Source organism: Carassius auratus, chromosome 9, assembly GCF_003368295.1.
Source record: "Carassius auratus strain Wakin chromosome 9, ASM336829v1, whole genome shotgun sequence".
Lineage (NCBI taxonomy): Eukaryota > Metazoa > Chordata > Actinopteri > Cypriniformes > Cyprinidae > Carassius > Carassius auratus.
In genome coordinates this window covers 28,567,489-28,587,718 of record NC_039251.1, presented here as the reverse complement: position 1 = coordinate 28,587,718, position 20,230 = coordinate 28,567,489, and the positions used below count along the sequence as shown (strand labels likewise).

General features: G+C 36.9%; 1 protein-coding gene across 2 annotated transcripts in view; it reads left to right on the top strand.

The window, feature by feature from the left end:
• The window catches only part of gsk3ba (glycogen synthase kinase 3 beta, genome duplicate a), a 53,602-nt gene that overhangs the window by 25,050 nt on the left and 8,322 nt on the right, over positions 1–20,230 (top strand). For both annotated transcript variants that reach the window (XM_026272411.1, XM_026272412.1), the window contains exons 2-6: positions 4,137–4,330; positions 11,316–11,399; positions 17,551–17,661; positions 18,518–18,648; positions 19,293–19,399. In XM_026272411.1, the coding sequence (XP_026128196.1) occupies positions 4,137–4,330; positions 11,316–11,399; positions 17,551–17,661; positions 18,518–18,648; positions 19,293–19,399 (627 nt within the window). The remainder of the gene's footprint in view (positions 1–4,136; positions 4,331–11,315; positions 11,400–17,550; positions 17,662–18,517; positions 18,649–19,292; positions 19,400–20,230) is intronic.

Here is a 20,230-nt window from a genome sequence, read left to right as displayed (position 1 = left end):
CTATGTTGAGTTCATGTGAACATTCTTATGTGAATAATCAATATATGACATGGACTGTTTTATTTACATGTAGTCATTTATTGTGTTTATTTTAAAGCGTGTTATTTTAAGTTAATCACTTCGTTGCATTTCCAGCCTTAAATGTGGCATAAATGAAACAAAGCAAAAACCTCAATCTTGGCTTATCATGTCATTTCAGCCCTTTTTTGTGTTAATTGACCAGCTGAAATAGTCTTTCATTGGTTACAGTCTTGACCAAGACTAAAGTGTATATTTTCATAGATTTTGTGATTTAAAAGACATTGAGTTGGTAAAATTCATACAGTACAGACCAAAAGTTTGGACACACCTTCTAATTCAAAGAGTTTTCTTTATTTTCATGACTATGAAAATTGTAGAGTCACACTGAAGGCAACAAAACTATGAATTAACACATGTGGAATTATATATGGAATTATATACTTAACAAAAAAGTGTGAAACAACTTAAAATATGTCATATTGTTGGTTCTTCAAAGTAGCCACCTTTTGCTTTGATTACTGCTTTGCACACTCTTGGCTTTCTCTTGATGAGATTCAGGAGGTATTCACCTGAAATGGTCTTCCAACAGTCTTGAAGGAGTTCCCCGAGAGATGCTTAGCACTTGTTGGCCCTTTTGCCTCCTGTCTACGGTCCAGCTCACCCCTAAACCATCTGGATTGGGTTCAGGTCCGGTGACTGTGGAGGCCAGGTCATCTGGCGCAGCACCCCATCACTCTCCTAATTGGTCAAATAGCCCTTGATTTACATTTACATTACATTCACATGTAATGTACAGTAGATGCCTTCAGTGTAATGAAAATAAAGAAAACTCTTTGAATGAGAAGGTGTGTCCAAACTTTTGGTCTGTAATGTAAATACATTTGCTTAGCGGGGACGATTTTGCCAGTACATGATCAGTCAAAAGATTGGATTAAAGAATGACTTTTTAATTATGCTCACCATCGCCTCTAAACAAAAATACTGTACAATTTACAATGACTGATTTTTATTTTAACATTTAATTTATTCTAGTGATGCCAAGCTGAATTTTCAGCATCATACTCCAGGGTACAGTGTCACATGATCTTTCAGAAATCATATCTCATATACTTCTCCTTAGAGCAATCTAGATGCTTTTAGGTAACTGCAAGAAATGTAAATCTGACAGGAGTAACAAGTACTGGTGTATCAAAGCACTGACTGAATTGGTAATTGTTATGCGTAGTGAATCTAGTTTCCTCTGTATTCAAACAGAGCAATGGATATTTGAAGTGGTTTCTTGTCTTGAATAAAAAAAAAGCCCAATGAACCAGTTTGACAAGATGTTTGTCCTGAGATCATGTTCAACTTTAGCAAACACTTCAAGTCAGAACGTTAAATGGATAGCATGTGCATAGTTTCACATTGTAATGAAGATCGTCATACTTCAAGATCTTTAATTCTACGTTAGACATTGCAGCAGATCTCCATTTCCAGTAGTGCTGGCATTCGCTCATGGCAATTTTATGGTGTTATTTTTGGAATGTGTGAATGTCACCCTTGATACACTCTCTGTGTGCATGTGGGTATTCGTGCAGATGAGTGGGTGAGTTTTTAGCAAGTGGGCCACAACATCTCTCAGGCTCAGAGACGACTCAGTTGCCATGGAGATGGTGAGAAAGGGTATGGGTATCGGCACTGATTTCCTGGTTCGACTCAAAATACAAGCTATCCTTTATATGTATTCATTATTGTATTGATTACACAACCGCAACTCACTCGGGATTCATTTTATTTTAACTTTCAGGCATATCTAAATACTTTTGGCCATTACACGTTATCGCTATACACAGAAACTCAAAGATTCTTCTTTATACCAGTGAAAAAAAATCAAGTAAGTTGACTTGATTCAGTGTATTTACTGTAGGGGTTATGATGTACACACACATGTATGAACAACTGTTCAAAAGTCTGGTGTTTTTGTTTGTTTTTTTACTCTAAAGAAATTTATACTTTTATACACCAAGCATGCAGTAGTATAGTAAAATTGACCATAAAGGCATTTATAATGTTACAAAAGATTTCTACTTCAAATAAATGCTGTCCCTGTTCTTTTGAACTTCATTCATTTATATAAATATATAGCTGCAGATCTAGGCAGGTGGTGCTGGGGAGGGGGAGGGCTCAGATGAGGACATGCATATCGTGCAGACATAACATTTATTGAGTATGTGCTGGTTATATAGGAATAATGAGTATTATCCAGTTGGCTGGGAACATTGAAGAGAATGAACAAACAAGAATGCAAGTAGACTTTCATGGCTGAACTATATATATAGAGAAAGAGAGAGAGATTTATTTATTTATATATTAATGAGACGAGCTGACATTCACAGTATTTAGGTTTTTGTTGTTTGTCCATGGGCCAGCAGTCTGGATTTACTGTCTCAGCTAAAGCTGTAGATTGAGAGGCATGCTACAAATAATGATTAACGAGAATCTGCAGAAAAAAGCCATTGATTTAAAAATCTAAAATTCAATCTTGGGATTTTAAAACTCGATATCAGAACATTCAAACGAAGATCACAGTTAATCAGAAAATCAATGTTTTTGCCCAGCCTTGGCGGCACATAAATGTGGTTGGCATTGACTGTTAAAGTCTCAGGTGGTAAGGGAGGAAATGTGGCATAAGCTGCACACTAGGCCGGATTCTGTTCTTTAAAAGCACAGTGCTGCAACACAATCGGCCACTAACTGCAGATTTGGGAAACAGTTGATCCGGAGGCATGATTTGAGGCCCGTTGGAGAATCTGTTGTGTGGGGCTTCTGTGGGTGTGAGTGGGTTGAAGAGGCACAAGACAATTGGAGGCCATGCGGTTAACCTTTAACAGAGCTAACTGGGACTTTGTACTGGATCTCGAAGAAGCTGATCCAAGTAGTCACAAATACTGGACCAGATCCCTCAGTCACATACATACATCAGTGTTTGTACATGATTTGATTTTGTCCTAGGGACCTAAATTTAATCATGGTATGAGTCATTTTATATAATGATAATTAAATATTTTTTGTATAGCAGAATCTATTGACGCATTTGTATCCTTGCATAGTATATTCAGAGAGTCCTTGGAGCTCAAGTTGCATTGTAAGAGGTAATGCATATAGTAAATATTTTTATGACTACTTTAAATCTGTTCCTAATGTTTAAACAAAGATAAACCAAAGGCATTATGCTTTGGCACTAATTTCTTGGGTTTATTACCCATAACAGCTCTGAAGGAAAGAATAGTCAGTCTGAAAACCGCTCCACATCATGCTTAGGATTATATTTCACGTGCTATGTTTGCATTGTAAGCAATATAATCACTTTCATCCTAAGTCACCTGCTGAAGTAATCCTCCCAAGTGCCAAATATGCACTTTCTTTTATGCCAAAAAAGTAATGTAAAATGCATAAGCTCAAGGTAGATTTTCTTTTCCATTTTGTCCCAGTTTGGTCCTTATTTACAGAACAGTTCTGTTAGCTATTTAGATAAGCTGCCTTGTTTTTTCAATTAAAGGAATGGTTCACACAGGATGGAAAATGTCATCATTTATTCCATAGAAGTGTGACTTTCATTAATCTGTGGAATAAAAGAGATCTTGAAGAACACCTTGATCACTCTCTATAGCATAATAAAAGTGAATGAGGATTGGTGAAGTTTGGTGAATGATTTATTCATGAATTGAACTGATGCAGTTCAAATGAGTGATCCAATCACAGCTTATTAGAAGGGAAAAATATAGAGTTGTACAGAATTTGTTCACCAGCCGGTGCATGTTTTCAATGCTTCTATTGTGCTGATACGTTATCTATTTAAATGTAATACAATTAATTCAATACTAAGGTCATGGGTTCAATTCCCAAGGAATGCATGAACTAATAAATATCAAGTATACTTTGCAATATGCTTTGAATAAAACTATCTGCCAGATGCATAAAACAATATATATATATATATATATATATAAAATTGGAGAAATTGATTATGAGGTTGGGAACTTGTTACTGCTGAGACCTTGTGTTTTCCGATTGCCTTTTTGTACTGTAACATCAGTCAGTCTCTAACCCCCTACTCTCTCTTTATCTGTCTGCAGGAGATAAAGATGGCAGTAAAGTGACCACAGTGGTGGCGACCCCTGGACAGGGACCTGACCGGCCGCAGGAGGTCAGCTACACCGACACCAAGGTCATCGGGAATGGCTCTTTTGGCGTGGTCTATCAGGCCAAGCTCTGTGACTCAGGAGAACTGGTGGCCATTAAGAAGGTCCTTCAGGACAAGCGATTTAAGGTAAGACTGAGGCATTCCCCGCTTCTTAGTTTCTTGACTGAATATAATGCTTTGGAGCTCAAACCTTTTCTTAAGAACAGCTCAGACTCTCTCATCAAAGTGACTTGTTCTCTTTTCCTATATCCTTATAATATTTTTTTCTTCTTTTTAGGGGTGCTCCGATCACGATCGGCCGATCGTTAATGCGCATCTCGTCAGTAAAGCCGGTTCTCTAATCAGCCGTTAATTCCATCAGGTGCGTGATTTCACATAGAGCAGCTGTTACTACACAGAGCCGTTGTTAACTGAGAAGATGGGCCAATAAACGCTGAAAATTAACGCGATTTGCGCATCTTCTCTATTAACAACGGCTCTGTGTAGTAACAGCTACTCTATGAGAAATCATGCACCTGATGGAATTAACCGCTGATTAGAAAACCGGCTTTACTGACGAGATGTGCGCATAACGATCGGCCGATCGTGATCGGAGCACCCCTACTTCTTTTTGTACGTCTGTTCTTTGATCGGCTCCCTTATTTCTATTCTTCAGGGTTACTGCTACCCTCTTATCTTTCATCTCTAATATCTTATATTTGATCTCATTTCTTATTGTTTATCGTTTCTCTTAAATCCATTTTTGCTGAATGACATACTGATATGATCATACAGGTGTATTAAGTATTATACTGTTTCCTAACCAGATACAATGCTACAAGTTTCCTCAACAAGCAGTTTTGCCCATCATTCAGAAAATATCCAATGTTCAATATACAGTTATGAGAAGCAGTGTTTTGAATCAAATTTCACAGTTGGGGGAGGAAAAACAGATACTAGGCAATCAACAAATCGTCCTGCAACTTGTCCCGCCTCCTTATGGGTTGAACCAAATTAACTCTGAATCTACTGTACTGTAAATATATATATATATATATATATATATATATATATATATATTAGGGGTGTAACGATACGCGTATTCGTATTGAACCGTTCGGTACGACGCTTTCGGTTCGGTACGCGGTACGCATTATGTATACCGAACGGTTCGTTGGAGTAATTAATTATATTTGAAAAAAAAAAAAAAAGAGAGAGAGAGAGAGAAATATAATGATATGCGTTCAACAAGGTAGCCCAATAACCCAAACAACGTAACAGGCAACGCCCATGACACTCCCGAAGAAGAAAAAAACACCATCTTATATGTTTATGTTAGGCTACTCAGCAGGCGCTCGCTCACTCAGTACGCGCTGAAGGCTCGTTGCAAAATAGCCAATGCGTTTAACAGACTAGAAATGAGAAGATCCTCCAATAGAGCACACAGAAGTGGTGTGCACATCACATGAACCCAAATTTGGGCCAGGTGCAAGACAACTGGATATGCAATCAATAAATACAAAAATGCAGACTGCATTTTTGTATTTAAAGATCCTCCAATAACCAACAGGTCTGGTGTTTGGGTGCACTTTGGATTCCCTTTAAGCTATAATGGTGATGGCAAGAGAGTGGTGGATAAAAAAACAACGGTATGTCGCATCTGCAACATGACAGGGTACACCAGCGGGAATAAAAAAAAAAAAAAAAAAACACCAGCGGGAATATCTGGGATATATGCGTCAGTACTATCTGGGAAAAGACGAAAAAAAGGAGAAACATGCACGCAGCAAACTATCCCTGCAGCATTTAGAAACTATAGCTTACAGGGAATCCAACCCAAACACCAGACCTGTTGGTTATTTTAGGATCTTATATTTCTGGTCTGTTAAAGGCATTCGACATTTTGCAACGAGCCTTCAGCGCGTGCTGAGTGAGCGAGCGCCTTAGTTCACATATCGTGCCTAAAAACGCATGGAAAACGCTAAGCGCGTCTTTCTCCTCCTTTCCAAAGCGCTTGGGCAGAAGCGCTCATGAGGCGTCTGTCTTTGCTAAGCAACAATGACGTGCTCTCTCCATGAGACGCGGAAATTTCAGCGAAGGATAAATGGATTTGCAGCTCTAAAAATCGCTTGCAGTAGCTCTGCTACTGAATTTATTTCAAAATTGCAATCCATATACAACTATGATCAGCTGATCCTTCATCTTGGCTGAGCTCTCAACGTTGTTACGGGAAAGGATGAAGCTGATTGGTTAGTTCTTGTCACATGACCCGCGGTGCGCTTGCGGCATTCTGAAAAGTTGAGATGTTTTTACATTTTGCTGTATCTAAAACGTATCGAACCGAACCGAACCGAACCGTGACATCAGTGTATCGTATCGAACCGAACCGTGAATTTTGTGAACCGTTACACCCCTAATATATATATACAGTAAATCTACTGTACTGTAAATATATATATATATATATATATATATATATATATATATATATATATACAGTACAGTAGATTTAGAGTTAATTTGAAACCTTCCGTGGTATTGTTAGCTCATGTTTGAGCTGCTTGAATACATGTTCTTATTAATAAATTATTTATTTATTTTCTTCATTTTTTAGCATTTGTTGCATAATAAAAGTGTCTTTGTCCATCAAAGTAAAACACTTTTTTAAGTAAAGGTTATTGGGTATTTTTCCAATTTATTTCCTGGTGATGACATTAGAAACAAAATGTCAAGGAGCAGTAAACCTAGTTGTCTTTGCTTACCTGCTACTGAAATAGTTTTGGGCCCCTCTAGGCCTGAAGGCCCCTAAAATTGTTCCCACTTGCCACCATATTAACGACAGTAGTCCTGGAACCAATCAGTGTAGACTTTGCTGTTTCATCTGGAGTAGAAGTGGACTTTAAGTAAGAAAGAAGTGGACAGATGACAGGCATCATCTCTTTTATATATATTGCTGCAAAAAAGTGTGATTGACAGGAGAAGGATGTCACCTCTCCTGTGCAGAGACACATAAATACAGTCATGCTGAGAGTGACTGTAAGATCAGAAGGTGGTGTAAATGAAATGTAGGTCACTCATGTCAGCGAGCGATTTCCGCTAGTGTGAAAAAGTTGACTTTGTTTCGTTGGGACAGTGACCAGCGTGGATGAGCCATGTCCATCAGAGAGCTGTAGTGCATCAGTGTGGCATGTGTGAGACAGAATGAGTCACATATGAAGGACAGCGTGTGTACAGTGACCTGACAGAGATATCGACACACTGGTGTGTGTGTGTGTGTTGTCTGTGAAGCTGTGTGCCCTTTCCATTGACACTTTGTCAGGTCTTCTAGGGTGATAGTGCGGCATTTTAAGTCATCATTGGCACATTTCCAACAGATAGGTTCTTCTAAAAGGTACAGGCATGATTATACCTTTTGGGCAAATTCACTGTATTTTGAAGTAAAAGGCCAGTGGGTCACACTTTTGCTCCAGATGAAACAGCAAAGTCTACACTCAGTGGGTCTCATTCATGAAACATTCGTAAATATACGAGTAAATATCTGAGTGATTTGCGCGTAAAGAGAACTTCCCGAAAACTCTTCTCCTGATTCACAAAATCTTCGTAAACGTCAGATGTGATAGTGAAATGTGTGTGTGTGTTAATGAATTTCAATCAGTCGTAAATGGGACGCGCGTGCACGCTCACTCTCAATTACCATAAATCCCTCCCATTAAATCCGACTGACAACTATATGTGAGCATCATATTATGACACCAAACGAAGGATTTCAACATGTCTTCTCAAAAGCGACTGAAAAACAAACATTTCTCAGCTGCAGAAATTGAAGTTTTATTATCAGAAGTTCATTCAAAACGCCATTTAATTTTCAAGCGGCGTATCAGGTCCTAAAAAAGGAAGTTTGGCAGCATATTACAGATCCTATTACTGGCTCTCATAATAAAAGTTAAAAGAAAAACCGTATGTAATTAATATATATAATATATTTTTTTCAAAATGCTGTGTAAATATGTACCCGATTAAGGTGAATTAAAATGCAGCCGTATTAATGAGCAAAACGTTCAGACGTTAAACGCACTATTTACGCGTGGCTGGGAGCAGGTGTAGATTTCTTTCGTACCAACTAACATTTGGAAAATACGAACGTTTTAATGAATCCGAAAATTTACGCCAAAACTACTTTACACGCGATTTACACAAAAATTCGTTCTGCTCGTGTTTCATGAATGAGACCCATTGGTTCCAGGACTACTGTCGTTAATATGGTGGCAAGTGGGAACAATTCTAGGGGCCTTCAGGCCTAGAGGGGCCCAAAACAATTTCAGTAGCAGGTAAGCAAAGACAACTAGGTTTACTGCTTCTTGAAATTTTGTTTCTCATGTCATGACCATAAAATGAATTGGAAAAATACCGGTTACAATAACCTTTACTTAAAAAAGTGTTTTACTTTCATGGACAAAGACATTTTTATTACACTGCAAATGCTAAAAAATGAAGAAAAAATTAATTTATTAATAAGAACATGTATTCAAGCAGCTCAAACATGAGCTTACAATACCACGGAAGGTTTCAAATTAACTATTTCAAGCAGTTGCTAGTTTGGCGTGAGATTTACATGTGCAGAGTGAGAGCCAAATGTGTGAGACTTAGCAACCCTGGTTATATCTGTCAGTCTTTTCCACCTTTCTCTTCAGTGGAGTTTGCTCCCTTTCTTGTTTGTCCGAGAGAGGATCTGTACGTGTGAAGTGTGTCAGTATCTGTAGGAGTGTTTATCTGTATGACCTTTACCCTGCAATAAACACACACATATATACATGACATTAGTATGCAAGAACAGTCTCAATATTCGGTGTCACACAAACTTCTTACTTTGAATTCAGTGGATACGTGTATTATTTGTTATATGCATGCATCAATCTACTGATTTTGTCAGCTGAAGCCAGTAATCAACACTGCTGCTTTTAGGTTACGCAAATGCTTGTGTGATGTAATAGTGCAGCTGAAGTGATGTAATGGGGGCTTTTCAGAGGAATCGATCAGTTTCCATGAAAGTGGTTGTGTACTTGGCTGTGTGCATGAAGCGAAGGTACTATTTGCTTTCTCCTTAAAAATTATAACTATAAATATATACCAATACCAACCAACTATAACTGTTTTAGTGGGCTGCGCAATGAACAGTTGCTAAAATATTAAATTTTTGCTTATTCTAAGAATATTTTTCAGCCTTTTGAACATGTTTATTTCAGTATTCATGTATATTCTGTAAAATAACATAAAATTGTTAAATTTTAATGAGAGAAACCATCACTTTAAGCTCACAGCCATTGTAAGCAAGTACATTCAATCTGATAAATGTTTGAGACCAGATTTTCACCAAATGATCACAAGAAAGAGTAACTGTTAAAGTGATAGTTCACCAAGAAATAAAAATTACACTGATTTACTCAACCTCAAGCCATCCTTAGTGTATATGACTTACTTCTTTCAGATAAATACAATGTTTAAATGAACCATGTTCCAGCTCTTCCAAGCTTTATAATGGCAGTGAATGGCGGTTGAGCTTTTGAAGCCCAAAAAAGTGCATCCATCCATCATAAAAAGTGCTCCATACGGATCTGGGAGTTAATAAAGGCTTTCTGAAGCAAAGCGATGTATTTGTGTAGTGCTCCCTGATGAGAGTGACTGTATGCAGAGTTGGCAGAGACTAGTGTATTCACAAATTACCACCCACCGTGTGATTGTGATTGAGTTACAGGCTAACAGAGTCTCTACACACACACACAAACCCAAGTTTGATTCCACACCCCTCCCTCTGTCCCCGCAGGTGACTTTTCACAACTTCATTGTCAGGATACCAAAACTTCAGTATATTCAGTAATTTCAAAATTACTATACTACAGCAGAAACCAAAACTAAATGTACTAAATGCACAACTTTACATTTTCTGTAGTAAATATTAATATACATTTACTATTTAATTAGTACATGCTTTCACATATTTCCCAATCATATACATATTGCTTCAGTTTTTTTTGTCAAGTGCTTATTAAAGCAAACAATATTGAAGAACTAAAATAAATGAAATAATTCGACCAAGCGATCTTTTTCTAGTCAGTAATACACAGCAGCAGGTCAAATAGACTGCATTTATACTGTAAGACTAAAGCATTTGTTTCACACAGTAATGTTTTTAAAATGTGCATGGATTTGTCTGATAAATGCATTTCAAGAGATGTGAAGGATTCAGGCTGCTGTGCAAAGCCAATGTATTCAGAGAGAAAGATCTATAATAAATGCACTATTGTATAATTATTGTGACCAAGCATTGATTTAAATGATAGCATGTGAAGCAGTCTGTACAGATTCCTTTCATACTAATCGCCACCATACCAAAGTGACCACTTTAACCCAGAAGTGGACTTAGTTTTATACAAACGCTTCACCATGCATCCAAACAGACATTTAATGTATTTGCCCTGCTATTTTGTGAGCGTGGCCTTGACTAAACAAATCCTCAAAGGTCTTGAAGTTGTATCAGATATGAAGTCTTCATGTAGTTAATGCCCTGCTGTCACCTTCTGCTGCTCTCATTGGAAGTAGAGGAAGCATCTCTCTCAGACGCACACCATGTGGGTGGTGCTTTAAATAAAATCGTCGATTAGCCAGTTTCTCTCATGGAAGCTGCCAGATGACGCTGGTTGTTATGGTTACGGGCCATTCCAGTTGCTCTATTTTGGTCTATTATTCTGGTCAGATGTGGGTCAGAAACTGACCCAAGTCCTCTAGACGGGGAACTCTCAAGGACTTTATTGGTTGCTGTGTGTGTGTGTTTTATTTGAATTGCACTTAACATGTATCCGCCATTATCATAGTTTTTTTTCAGCAGTTTAGTGTTAATGAATAAATAAAAGGAATTTACTTCCAAATGTATAGTTTTTGCTGGATCACAAGGCTTCAAAGGGACATCAGTGAGCCCATATGGCATCTTTGGAGTTTTTACACTATTTCTGTAATGAGTGTGGGGGATTTAAATATGGTAAAAGGTGGTAAACTGAGCTCAGAGTACTAGTCTATGCACAGCTGAACATATTATTAGCTTCAGTCAAACTGTATTCTTGTTTGTGTTTTCTTGCAGAACCGGGAGCTTCAGATCATGAGAAAACTGGACCACTGCAACATTGTGCGTCTGCGTTACTTCTTCTACTCCAGTGGAGATAAGGCAAGTGTATCACTTCATCTTCTTTTCTATCTCACGGTGTGTTTTTGTGCGGTCCTTTTCAGTGCCATATCTCTGAACCAGGACACTGTGAATATACAATAAATATTCACAGTATACTTCAAACTTGCTGTTGAACTAAAATTAAGCAACATCTTGTTGCAATAATTTTAGAGTGATTTTTATTTAGCTATGCATTTGAGAGTTCAGAGATGTTCCAAAATCTAAATCCAATTCTGATTTAAACTAACAAAATGTTTTTCATGTTGGTAAGTTCTATTCACGTTTGCAAATGAGTTTAAACTGTATATATATTTTTGTAACAACATGTGTCGATTTATTAGCATGCATGGCTATATTACTAAATATATACATAGAAATACATAAGAAATATAGATAATTAAAATACATGAATATCAAAACAAACACTACCGTTCAAAAGACTGGGCCCAGAAAGATTTTTAAATGTTTTGAAAGACGTCTCAGACAATTATTTGTTCAAAAATAAAGTAAGAACACCAATATTAAGAAAAATTATCAAAATAATATATTTTAGAATGTAATTTATTGTGATGTCAAAGCTGAATGTTCAACATTAAAATTCCAGTCTTCATTGTCAAGTTTTTAATGGTAAGGTTTATATATTTAATGTAGTCAAATAGCTTTAAGAAAGAAAATCAATAAATTAATAATATTAAGAGATTTATGAACTATTTGGCCCATGCCTCTCTGTGTTTGTTAATCTCTAATGGAGTCTAATGGCGTCCAGATGCTGACCCGACAGAAATCCACTCTGAGAACTTGTGCCCATGTGATTATCTGCTTTATCTGCTAGGCATATATAGACCTGACACAGATATCTCTGACTGAGATATTAAGAGACGCACACACATAAATACTGTCAACGCTGCAGCAAGGCCTGACCTCCAACCACACATCTACGTACCTCTCTGTCTCTCTTGGTCTCGTTTTTATCACATATACCCTCTCGACCTCTCGCCCACACGCCGTGACTTTGCAAAAACACCTGACCACCGTTTTTTTCTTCTCTGAGAAACATGCTTTCGAAACGTCAGTAGCTGGTTTCCGCTCATGCATGCCTGGCCTCTCTGTAACCCAGAATCACAGAGCACCGGGGTAAAGGCTGACAGGGAGTGCATGGAGAACAGGACCACAAAATAATAATAATAAAAACTCTAGGCCTGAAAGGAAGAGAAGAGAGAGAGATGAAGAATGTGGAGACAGACAGTTGTGTCTATGATGCTAATGATATGGCAACAGTCCTCTCACTGAGAAGAAACCCTTGACATTTGACCATCATGACTTTTATGTTAAAGGTGAAAGGTGTCAATTTTTTTAAATATTAAATGCTTTCTCTTTTCTGAGCTTAAAGGTGCAGTGTGTAGTTTCTCTGCCACTAGCTGTGCTGAACTGCTGCGTTTTATCAAAAGCATCATTAGCCAACCCTAGCATTCAGTTGCCGCATAACCAAATGCACGCGAGAAGTGATAAGGAAGTAACACAAGATCACACTGATATTGTGGTCTGTAAGTCCTCCCCGAACAAACAATAACAAAAGTGACTTCATAGTAAACAACATAGACGACTGCTTCTGGGAAAATGTTATGTGCACAAATCTAAGTACTCGAAAGTGGAACCAAGGTTTGGTGCATTTGATAAATCAGACCCTCAGATCGCATCTTCCAGAGGACAAAACTGCAGCATGCGCTTATAATAAAGAAAACATTATCATTTGTTGGTGTGGACACTAATAAAGTTATCATTCTTAGTGTAAACAAACGTTACAATGCATCTACACCAGACAAAACTGAAGCAATGCAGCTAAATCACTGCCATCGAGATCAATGAAGCTTTCTATGCTGTAAACCTCCATCAGCACCATAAATGTTTCAGCTCAGTCCCCACACATTTCTACCTTCACAGCGCCCAGCGGTCAGCCTGTAGACTGTCTAGCTTCTCCCTATACTGTAATTTTAGCAGCTGCGCTGTGTTTTTTTGTCTAGTGTAAACCACCATGAAATCAGAGCCCAGAGCATCTCATGGAGAGATAAAACACAAAGATCGAGAAAAGAGGATGACGTAGGCCTGGAGAGAGAGAAAGAGATTAAAATCAGGCTTGAAAAGAGACTGTTTGACATAGATGAGGTGGCGTCATGTCTGGACCTGGTCTGCTCTCTCTCTCCAAACAACTTCCACTTCTGCTAAGTGGCACGATTAGTAGAAGTGTTGTTGTACAATGTGGACAGTACTCAGCTCTGGAGCCTGACGCTAGACCCCTTCAGATGACTCTCACTACAGTCACAGGCTCTGTTTCAAAACATAGTGAGCAGACTTGCTGTTCAGACCACACACTGTAGACTTTGAAAGCAGCATCCTTAGTGAATTAGAACCTCATTTGCAGGGTCTGACAGTTAGGCCTGTCGCAATAATCGATATATATAGACTTATTGCACAATATATGTACATGACCCCAATAATTTTTGGTGACGCAATATATTGCGCATTATATTTAATTAATGTCACCATGTTTTGTACATTCAACTTGCGCCTGTGTGTTTTGTAGCTTCTTGTACATAACGTGGTGTAGTCACGAGGTGCTAGTTCAAATTTAAAACATGCTTCTACAAACAAAGTTTCATCTGCAGACATGACCTTGTTTAGATGTCTGTGCCTTTATCCATAAGGACATCTGACTAATAAGTAGTGATTGCGTTTTTCAGCAATAGTGTGCACACTTAATTTACAAAGAAAAGGGAAAAACCTATAGATGGAAAAATCTCCATAAAAGTTCTTTGTGCATTTTTTTGTTACTTTGATATTTTTGCTAGAATTTTTTTTACCATTTATTCAAGTTTTTAAGGTATGTAATATTTTTATAACATTACAGGTTATTTAGCAGGATTTTTTATTAATAATATAATTTTGTCTCAATGACAATGAGGTTATATAGCTGAGTTTTCCTTGAAAGATGTATTAGTGACAAAGTCCTTCCCTTGTAAATACATAGTGTTTAAATGAACTAAATGTGCACTTGTGTACTTGAAAACTTTAAAGTCTATTCTATAAAAACTGGCATTTTGAAACCGCTTGTATGTCTAGAGTGCGTTTTATGCTTTAAAATGCCGCCTACATAGCAGGTCAATAGGTTTTAAAACAGAAATGTGTGTGTGTGTGTGTGGTATTAGTGTGTATATGTCAGCACATTCAGCTGATTGAGCTGGAGACTTTGAGCTTAACCGACAGAACATATTAAAACCGTCCATTTATGAATGGTGTTACAGAGTATTTCGAGAGGTACTGACACATGAGGAGATTGCTGGGCCTTGACAACCACCAGCCAGCCGTTGGTACCTATGATCTCTCTGCCATACTTAGTGCCCGCTGAATTTTCCCCACAGTGGAGCCACACAAGACCGGATGAGTCAAAAAATACATCTACATAGACGACTCAGACACAAATAGGAAGAGAGAGAGTGGTAGAGAGAGAAGGACTCTTGAATATGCTACATACATATAGACTTCCGTATTTTTTTAAAATAGATTTATTCGCAAAGCTCTTATGAACATGTTCCATGTATTGAATCAGACGAAGCTGTCTTGATTCCCTGTTTACTGAATTTTCAGTTTGATCAGTCTAATGAACCAATCGGTGAGAAAAGGTCATAAAAATAGCAATCGAATAAGTTAACAGTAATAGCACTGTTACGTTTAGTCTTTACAACCCACTTCTCAAGAATTTAGGACTACAACAATCATTAGTTGGCTCACTAAAGAAACAGAATCGTTAAGTGGAATCAGATTCATATATCATATTCATATATTTTTTTATTCCACTGTTTTCCAAACCAGTCTGGAGTTTCACTAGACGCACTAGAATTTATCTTCAGTTAGAATTTTCAGCTTTACTAGTTTTACTGGAATTTTACACCCTGAGATTAGTGCATATAGGGTCACCTCCCTGTGCGTTTGGCTCTGACGGGAGCTGTTTGTGGAAGAGACTGTAAAAGCAGGGCCTGGGGACAGATGAGTCTCTACCTGTGGCTCGCTCACTGACGGAGACATTGACTACAGATCACCCAATCACACGCTCACAAGTGTCATGTGGCCACAGAGCTGCAGCCAATCACATAGCTCTGTAATCTGATGGGAGCATCTCAGAGCCCCTCCGATCGGCTGTAATTGAGGAAGTGATGCTGATGCTGTAGTGAGGTGGAGCGTTAGTCATCGCTATCACTAATTTTAGCTGCACAGCACAGTTAGGGGTTGGTTTGGTTTTTTTTTTTTTTTTTTTTTCAAAATTTTTTTTTTTTAGAAAATCTAACAACTGTTATTAGAGATTACTTATCAATCAAGTCAGAGTCAAAGCGGAGAAAGATAAATGACTCTGTACGAGAGAAACAGTGGCACTGACAGATTCGTGAAGAGCAGCAGTCACTGAATAGTTTGTCGCTTGGAACTTGTATAAGTATATATACTTATATTTTTTATAATTAATTAATTTATTGATACTTGTAATTATTTTTTCAGATTTAATGCAGATTTTGATAAAGGAATAGGTTATAAAAACTAAAACTTGTCATTATTTAGTTGCTCTAAACCTTATGATTTTCACACTGTCATGAAACACAAGACACACAAAGACAAAAAAGCCAAGCTAAAATGACTACTATGACCAAATGATGGTACTTTTATGATTTATTTTTCATTTATTCAACAAAACAATGTTATATAAGTGAAAAATGTAGATGTCAAAACAGTGTAGAACTCGAAAAATATATATACATATATTACCACATTATGGTACCAATGTTTTATTTTTCAACAGAGGAATTTTATATACCATGAAAATTATGTAGATGGTGACAGATGTTTATTTTATTTTTTGTTTATTTCAAATAATACTTTTATATTTCATATCTTGTATATTTTATATCTTTTATATATCGTTATATGTTTCATATTGATGCATCTCATATTAAAGCATCTCCATGCTTTTATCAGAGTAACTTCTATTTATTTATTTTCAAGATTTATTTATTTTACTACTTGCGTTACTAGAAATATTTTTTCAGATTTGACCCAGATATTAATAAATTTACCAAATTTTATTGTTAATTCACCTTCCTTTAAAACATTTCTTGCTCTAGTGAAACACCAAAGAAGATACATCACAAAAATTTTGGAGTGCTGGTTTACATAATGGAAAAAGAGGCTGTCAAAAATTAAATAAATACATTAAAAAATTCCTGGCTAAAATGGTTATATGGTTTATAAAATGGTTTATATTTCATTTAATCAACAAAATAAAGTTATATGCGTAAAACCAAAACGATAATGTTAGAATTTTTATTTTTGGGTGAAATAATCCCTATATATATATATATATATATATATATATATATATATATATATATATATATATATATATATGTATATATATATATATATATATATATGTATATATATATATATATATATATATGTATATATATATATATATATATATATAGGGATTATTTCACCCAAAAATAAAAATTCTAACATTATCGTTTTGGTTTTACGCATATAACTTTATTTTGTTGGTTTTCTTGACAGGTGTAGTAGAGTTGTTTGGTTTGACTCAAGTAAATGAGCTCAGGAATGTCAGATCCAGCAGAAATAGACTCTCTTACAGCTAAACCTGTGGAGGAAGGAAGAAGAACATAATAGACAGGATGTGACATCAGACGTGGGGGCAGAGTGGCCCTGTAGGCCACCCTATTGAGCTCTTCCCTTTCTTTAGTTCTTCAGGAGGATATGACTTCAATGTCTGAGCATGTGTGTTATGTAAAAATGATCATCATCGTTCGCTTTCAGGCACGGTTTTACACAATGCATGGCAGTCAACGTCCACAATGATGTCATGCCAGAGAATGAGCTTTTCTTTACGGTTCGCAAGCTGCTTGTTCAGTCATGGAGATATATGGAGGGATGGGGAGTATGGGACATTTTTAGTATAGACATTGACTCAGAGTCATTATCTTGAGCTGGTTTTATATATAGATTCACTGAAGTTATGTACGTATGTGCTATAAAGCCTGACACTTTTAGCTCTCTGACTGGAAGTATTTGCTTTCTTGTTCTCTGTCCACAGAAGGATGAGGTGTATCTGAATTTGGTTCTGGACTACGTCCCTGAGACCGTCTACAGAGTGGCGAGACACTACAGCCGCGCTAAGCAGACCCTTCCCATGGTTTATGTGAAGGTGCGGATCGTTCCTAATGCTTCCTTATGTGTGTTTGTGTACATCCAGAATGAAAGCCTTAGGTTTTGTTCCCACTGGTGAGTTTATGGGTCAGCCGAGTGTGTGTTGGCATTTCTTCCCCCTCCTCCTGTGTGATGACATCATGTCTGCTTTCAAAGCATAGAAATATCTTTATTTGTGTTTTGAAAATGAACGGGTTTCTTACGGGTTTGGAATGACATGAGGGTGAGGAATTAATGACAGACTATCTGATTTCTAAACCTGAAAACATCAGGTAAATTAATTGGATTTTGTAACTCCATGAGAATTTTTTATGAAGAATATACAATAGTCTAGCTATTCCAAAAAAAAAAAAACATTTGCATATAATGAATGTGAATTTAGACTAAGGACTCTCCACCATAAGAGAAGCATAAAAGTACTCCATATTAGTCATGAACTTTATTCCAAGTCTTGGTAATGAACAGATCAAAAATCATTATTCTCTGATAATCTTCCCCTCTTTCAAAGCTCCAAAAATGGACAACTGGATATGATAAAATGCCATTAATGTCAGTGGTGCCATATCACTTCAGAATAGTCAAATAGACAACTTTTATGACCATTAAAATGTATTGCGGTGGTTTTTAAATCATTTTCAGTCTTGATTACACCGGTCCCCACTTTGTTGCACTTTCATTATATGCAACAAAGCATTATATTGTTCAGAAATTCACCTTTTGTGTTCCATGGACAAAAGAAAGTCATTTGGATTTGAAACAACATTTTTATGCATTTTTTAGGGTACCTTTTTTTTGTGACCTGTTTTTATTGACTGCTTTACTAACCTCACGACTGGTGTATATCTACTTCCCAGCTGTACATGTACCAGCTCTTCAGGAGTCTGGCCTACATCCATTCCTTTGGGATCTGCCATCGGGACATCAAACCGCAGAATCTTTTGCTGGACCCAGACACGGCCGTGCTCAAACTCTGTGACTTTGGCAGGTCAGTTGGCAATCTCTTGATAGCCAATTCATAGGATACAACCTTTTTCTGATAACCTTTCAAAGGTCTAGTGCGGCCCCAGTGGATCTGTGAACTGAAAGCAACACTTCACTGCATTTAACCTGATAATCCCGTATTTACACCTCGCCAGAGGCCTCCAGATGGCTTCGCTCTGCTCAGAGATATCTGTGCTGACCTCAGCCTTTTCATTTAGCCTGATATTAACATTTTCCTGCCTAAGAATACTAGTGAAGATTTTAGGTGACGTGATATTCGGGTATCCATTTCTCCTTTGCCTTGCGTCTGAAAACTAGGACGTGCGATTTTGCCTCTTGTTAATGAATACCTTATACTGAGGACTTATACAAAAACATAATGTACATTTTCCTTGAATGAGGACACATATTAGCAGCAGTCCTCATGTACATTGCAAGTGGCCTTGAGATGCTTTAAAAATGTTAGCAACTTGCTTGCTATCGAAACAAAAGAAATCACCTTTAGCTCTCTGGTCACTTTAGATCTCTAAGCTCATTTAGGTGACTTTTAGGGGTTTATCCTGCCAATGAACTCCACAAGACAGAATAGTTTAATGAAATGGTGATGTGTGTGATCAGAGATTGATCAATCTGTCTTTTTGTTCGCAGTGCTAAGCAGTTAGTACGTGGGGAGCCCAATGTCTCCTACATATGCTCACGGTACTACAGAGCTCCCGAACTCATCTTTGGAGCAACCGACTACACCTCCAGCATAGGTACATGGGCTTTAATCGTTCTGCCATGCAAATCATTTCTTCTTAAAAAAAAACTATTCCTCTGTTATGTTGCTATCACCTCTTATCATGATAAATATGCAAATTTATGACAAAAGTGGCCCCTGTGAAAAGAAGTGTACTGAAGCATTTTTTAAAAGTGTTATTAAGTAAATAAAATGTTTCCGGACACTTAATTGCATGTTATTTGCATTTGAATAAAAGGTTTTTGTATTTTGGATTTATAACAAATGCAGTTAGCTAAACATTATTTAGTTTTTAGTTCGTTTTTTTGGCACACTTCATCAGGTCTCAAGTTTATCTTTAATTTTAATCATAATAACAATAATTTCAGAATTAATGATGCATGTTTATGAACTAAAGTTATTAAACTGAGTATTTTACCTGTGCTTCAGTGTATTAGATAACACATAAAACTCAACAAAATATTGATTTTTAAAAATGTAACATTACACAGTGCATTTTTTAAGTGTGTTAAGAAACATACATGAAAGGGAACTCTTTAAGTACACTTTTGATTTTGCCTTTTGATTTATTAATTGATATTATCTGCAAATACAGTTTAAAAAAATCTACTGTACTTTAAAGATGTGAAGTACACGTTCAAAACAATTGATTGTGCTCCTTTTGCACAAGAAAATGCACTGATATATATCAGCTAGGCCAAATATCAGCGTAATTCTGGGACTATCAGTAATTATCTACAGTCTGAATAATTCACATTTGCATTTTGATCTATATATCTTGACTAAACTCTTGTTGATGTAATTTTAGTTGCTTTAGTTATGTTTATTTATTTATTTATCTCCTTTC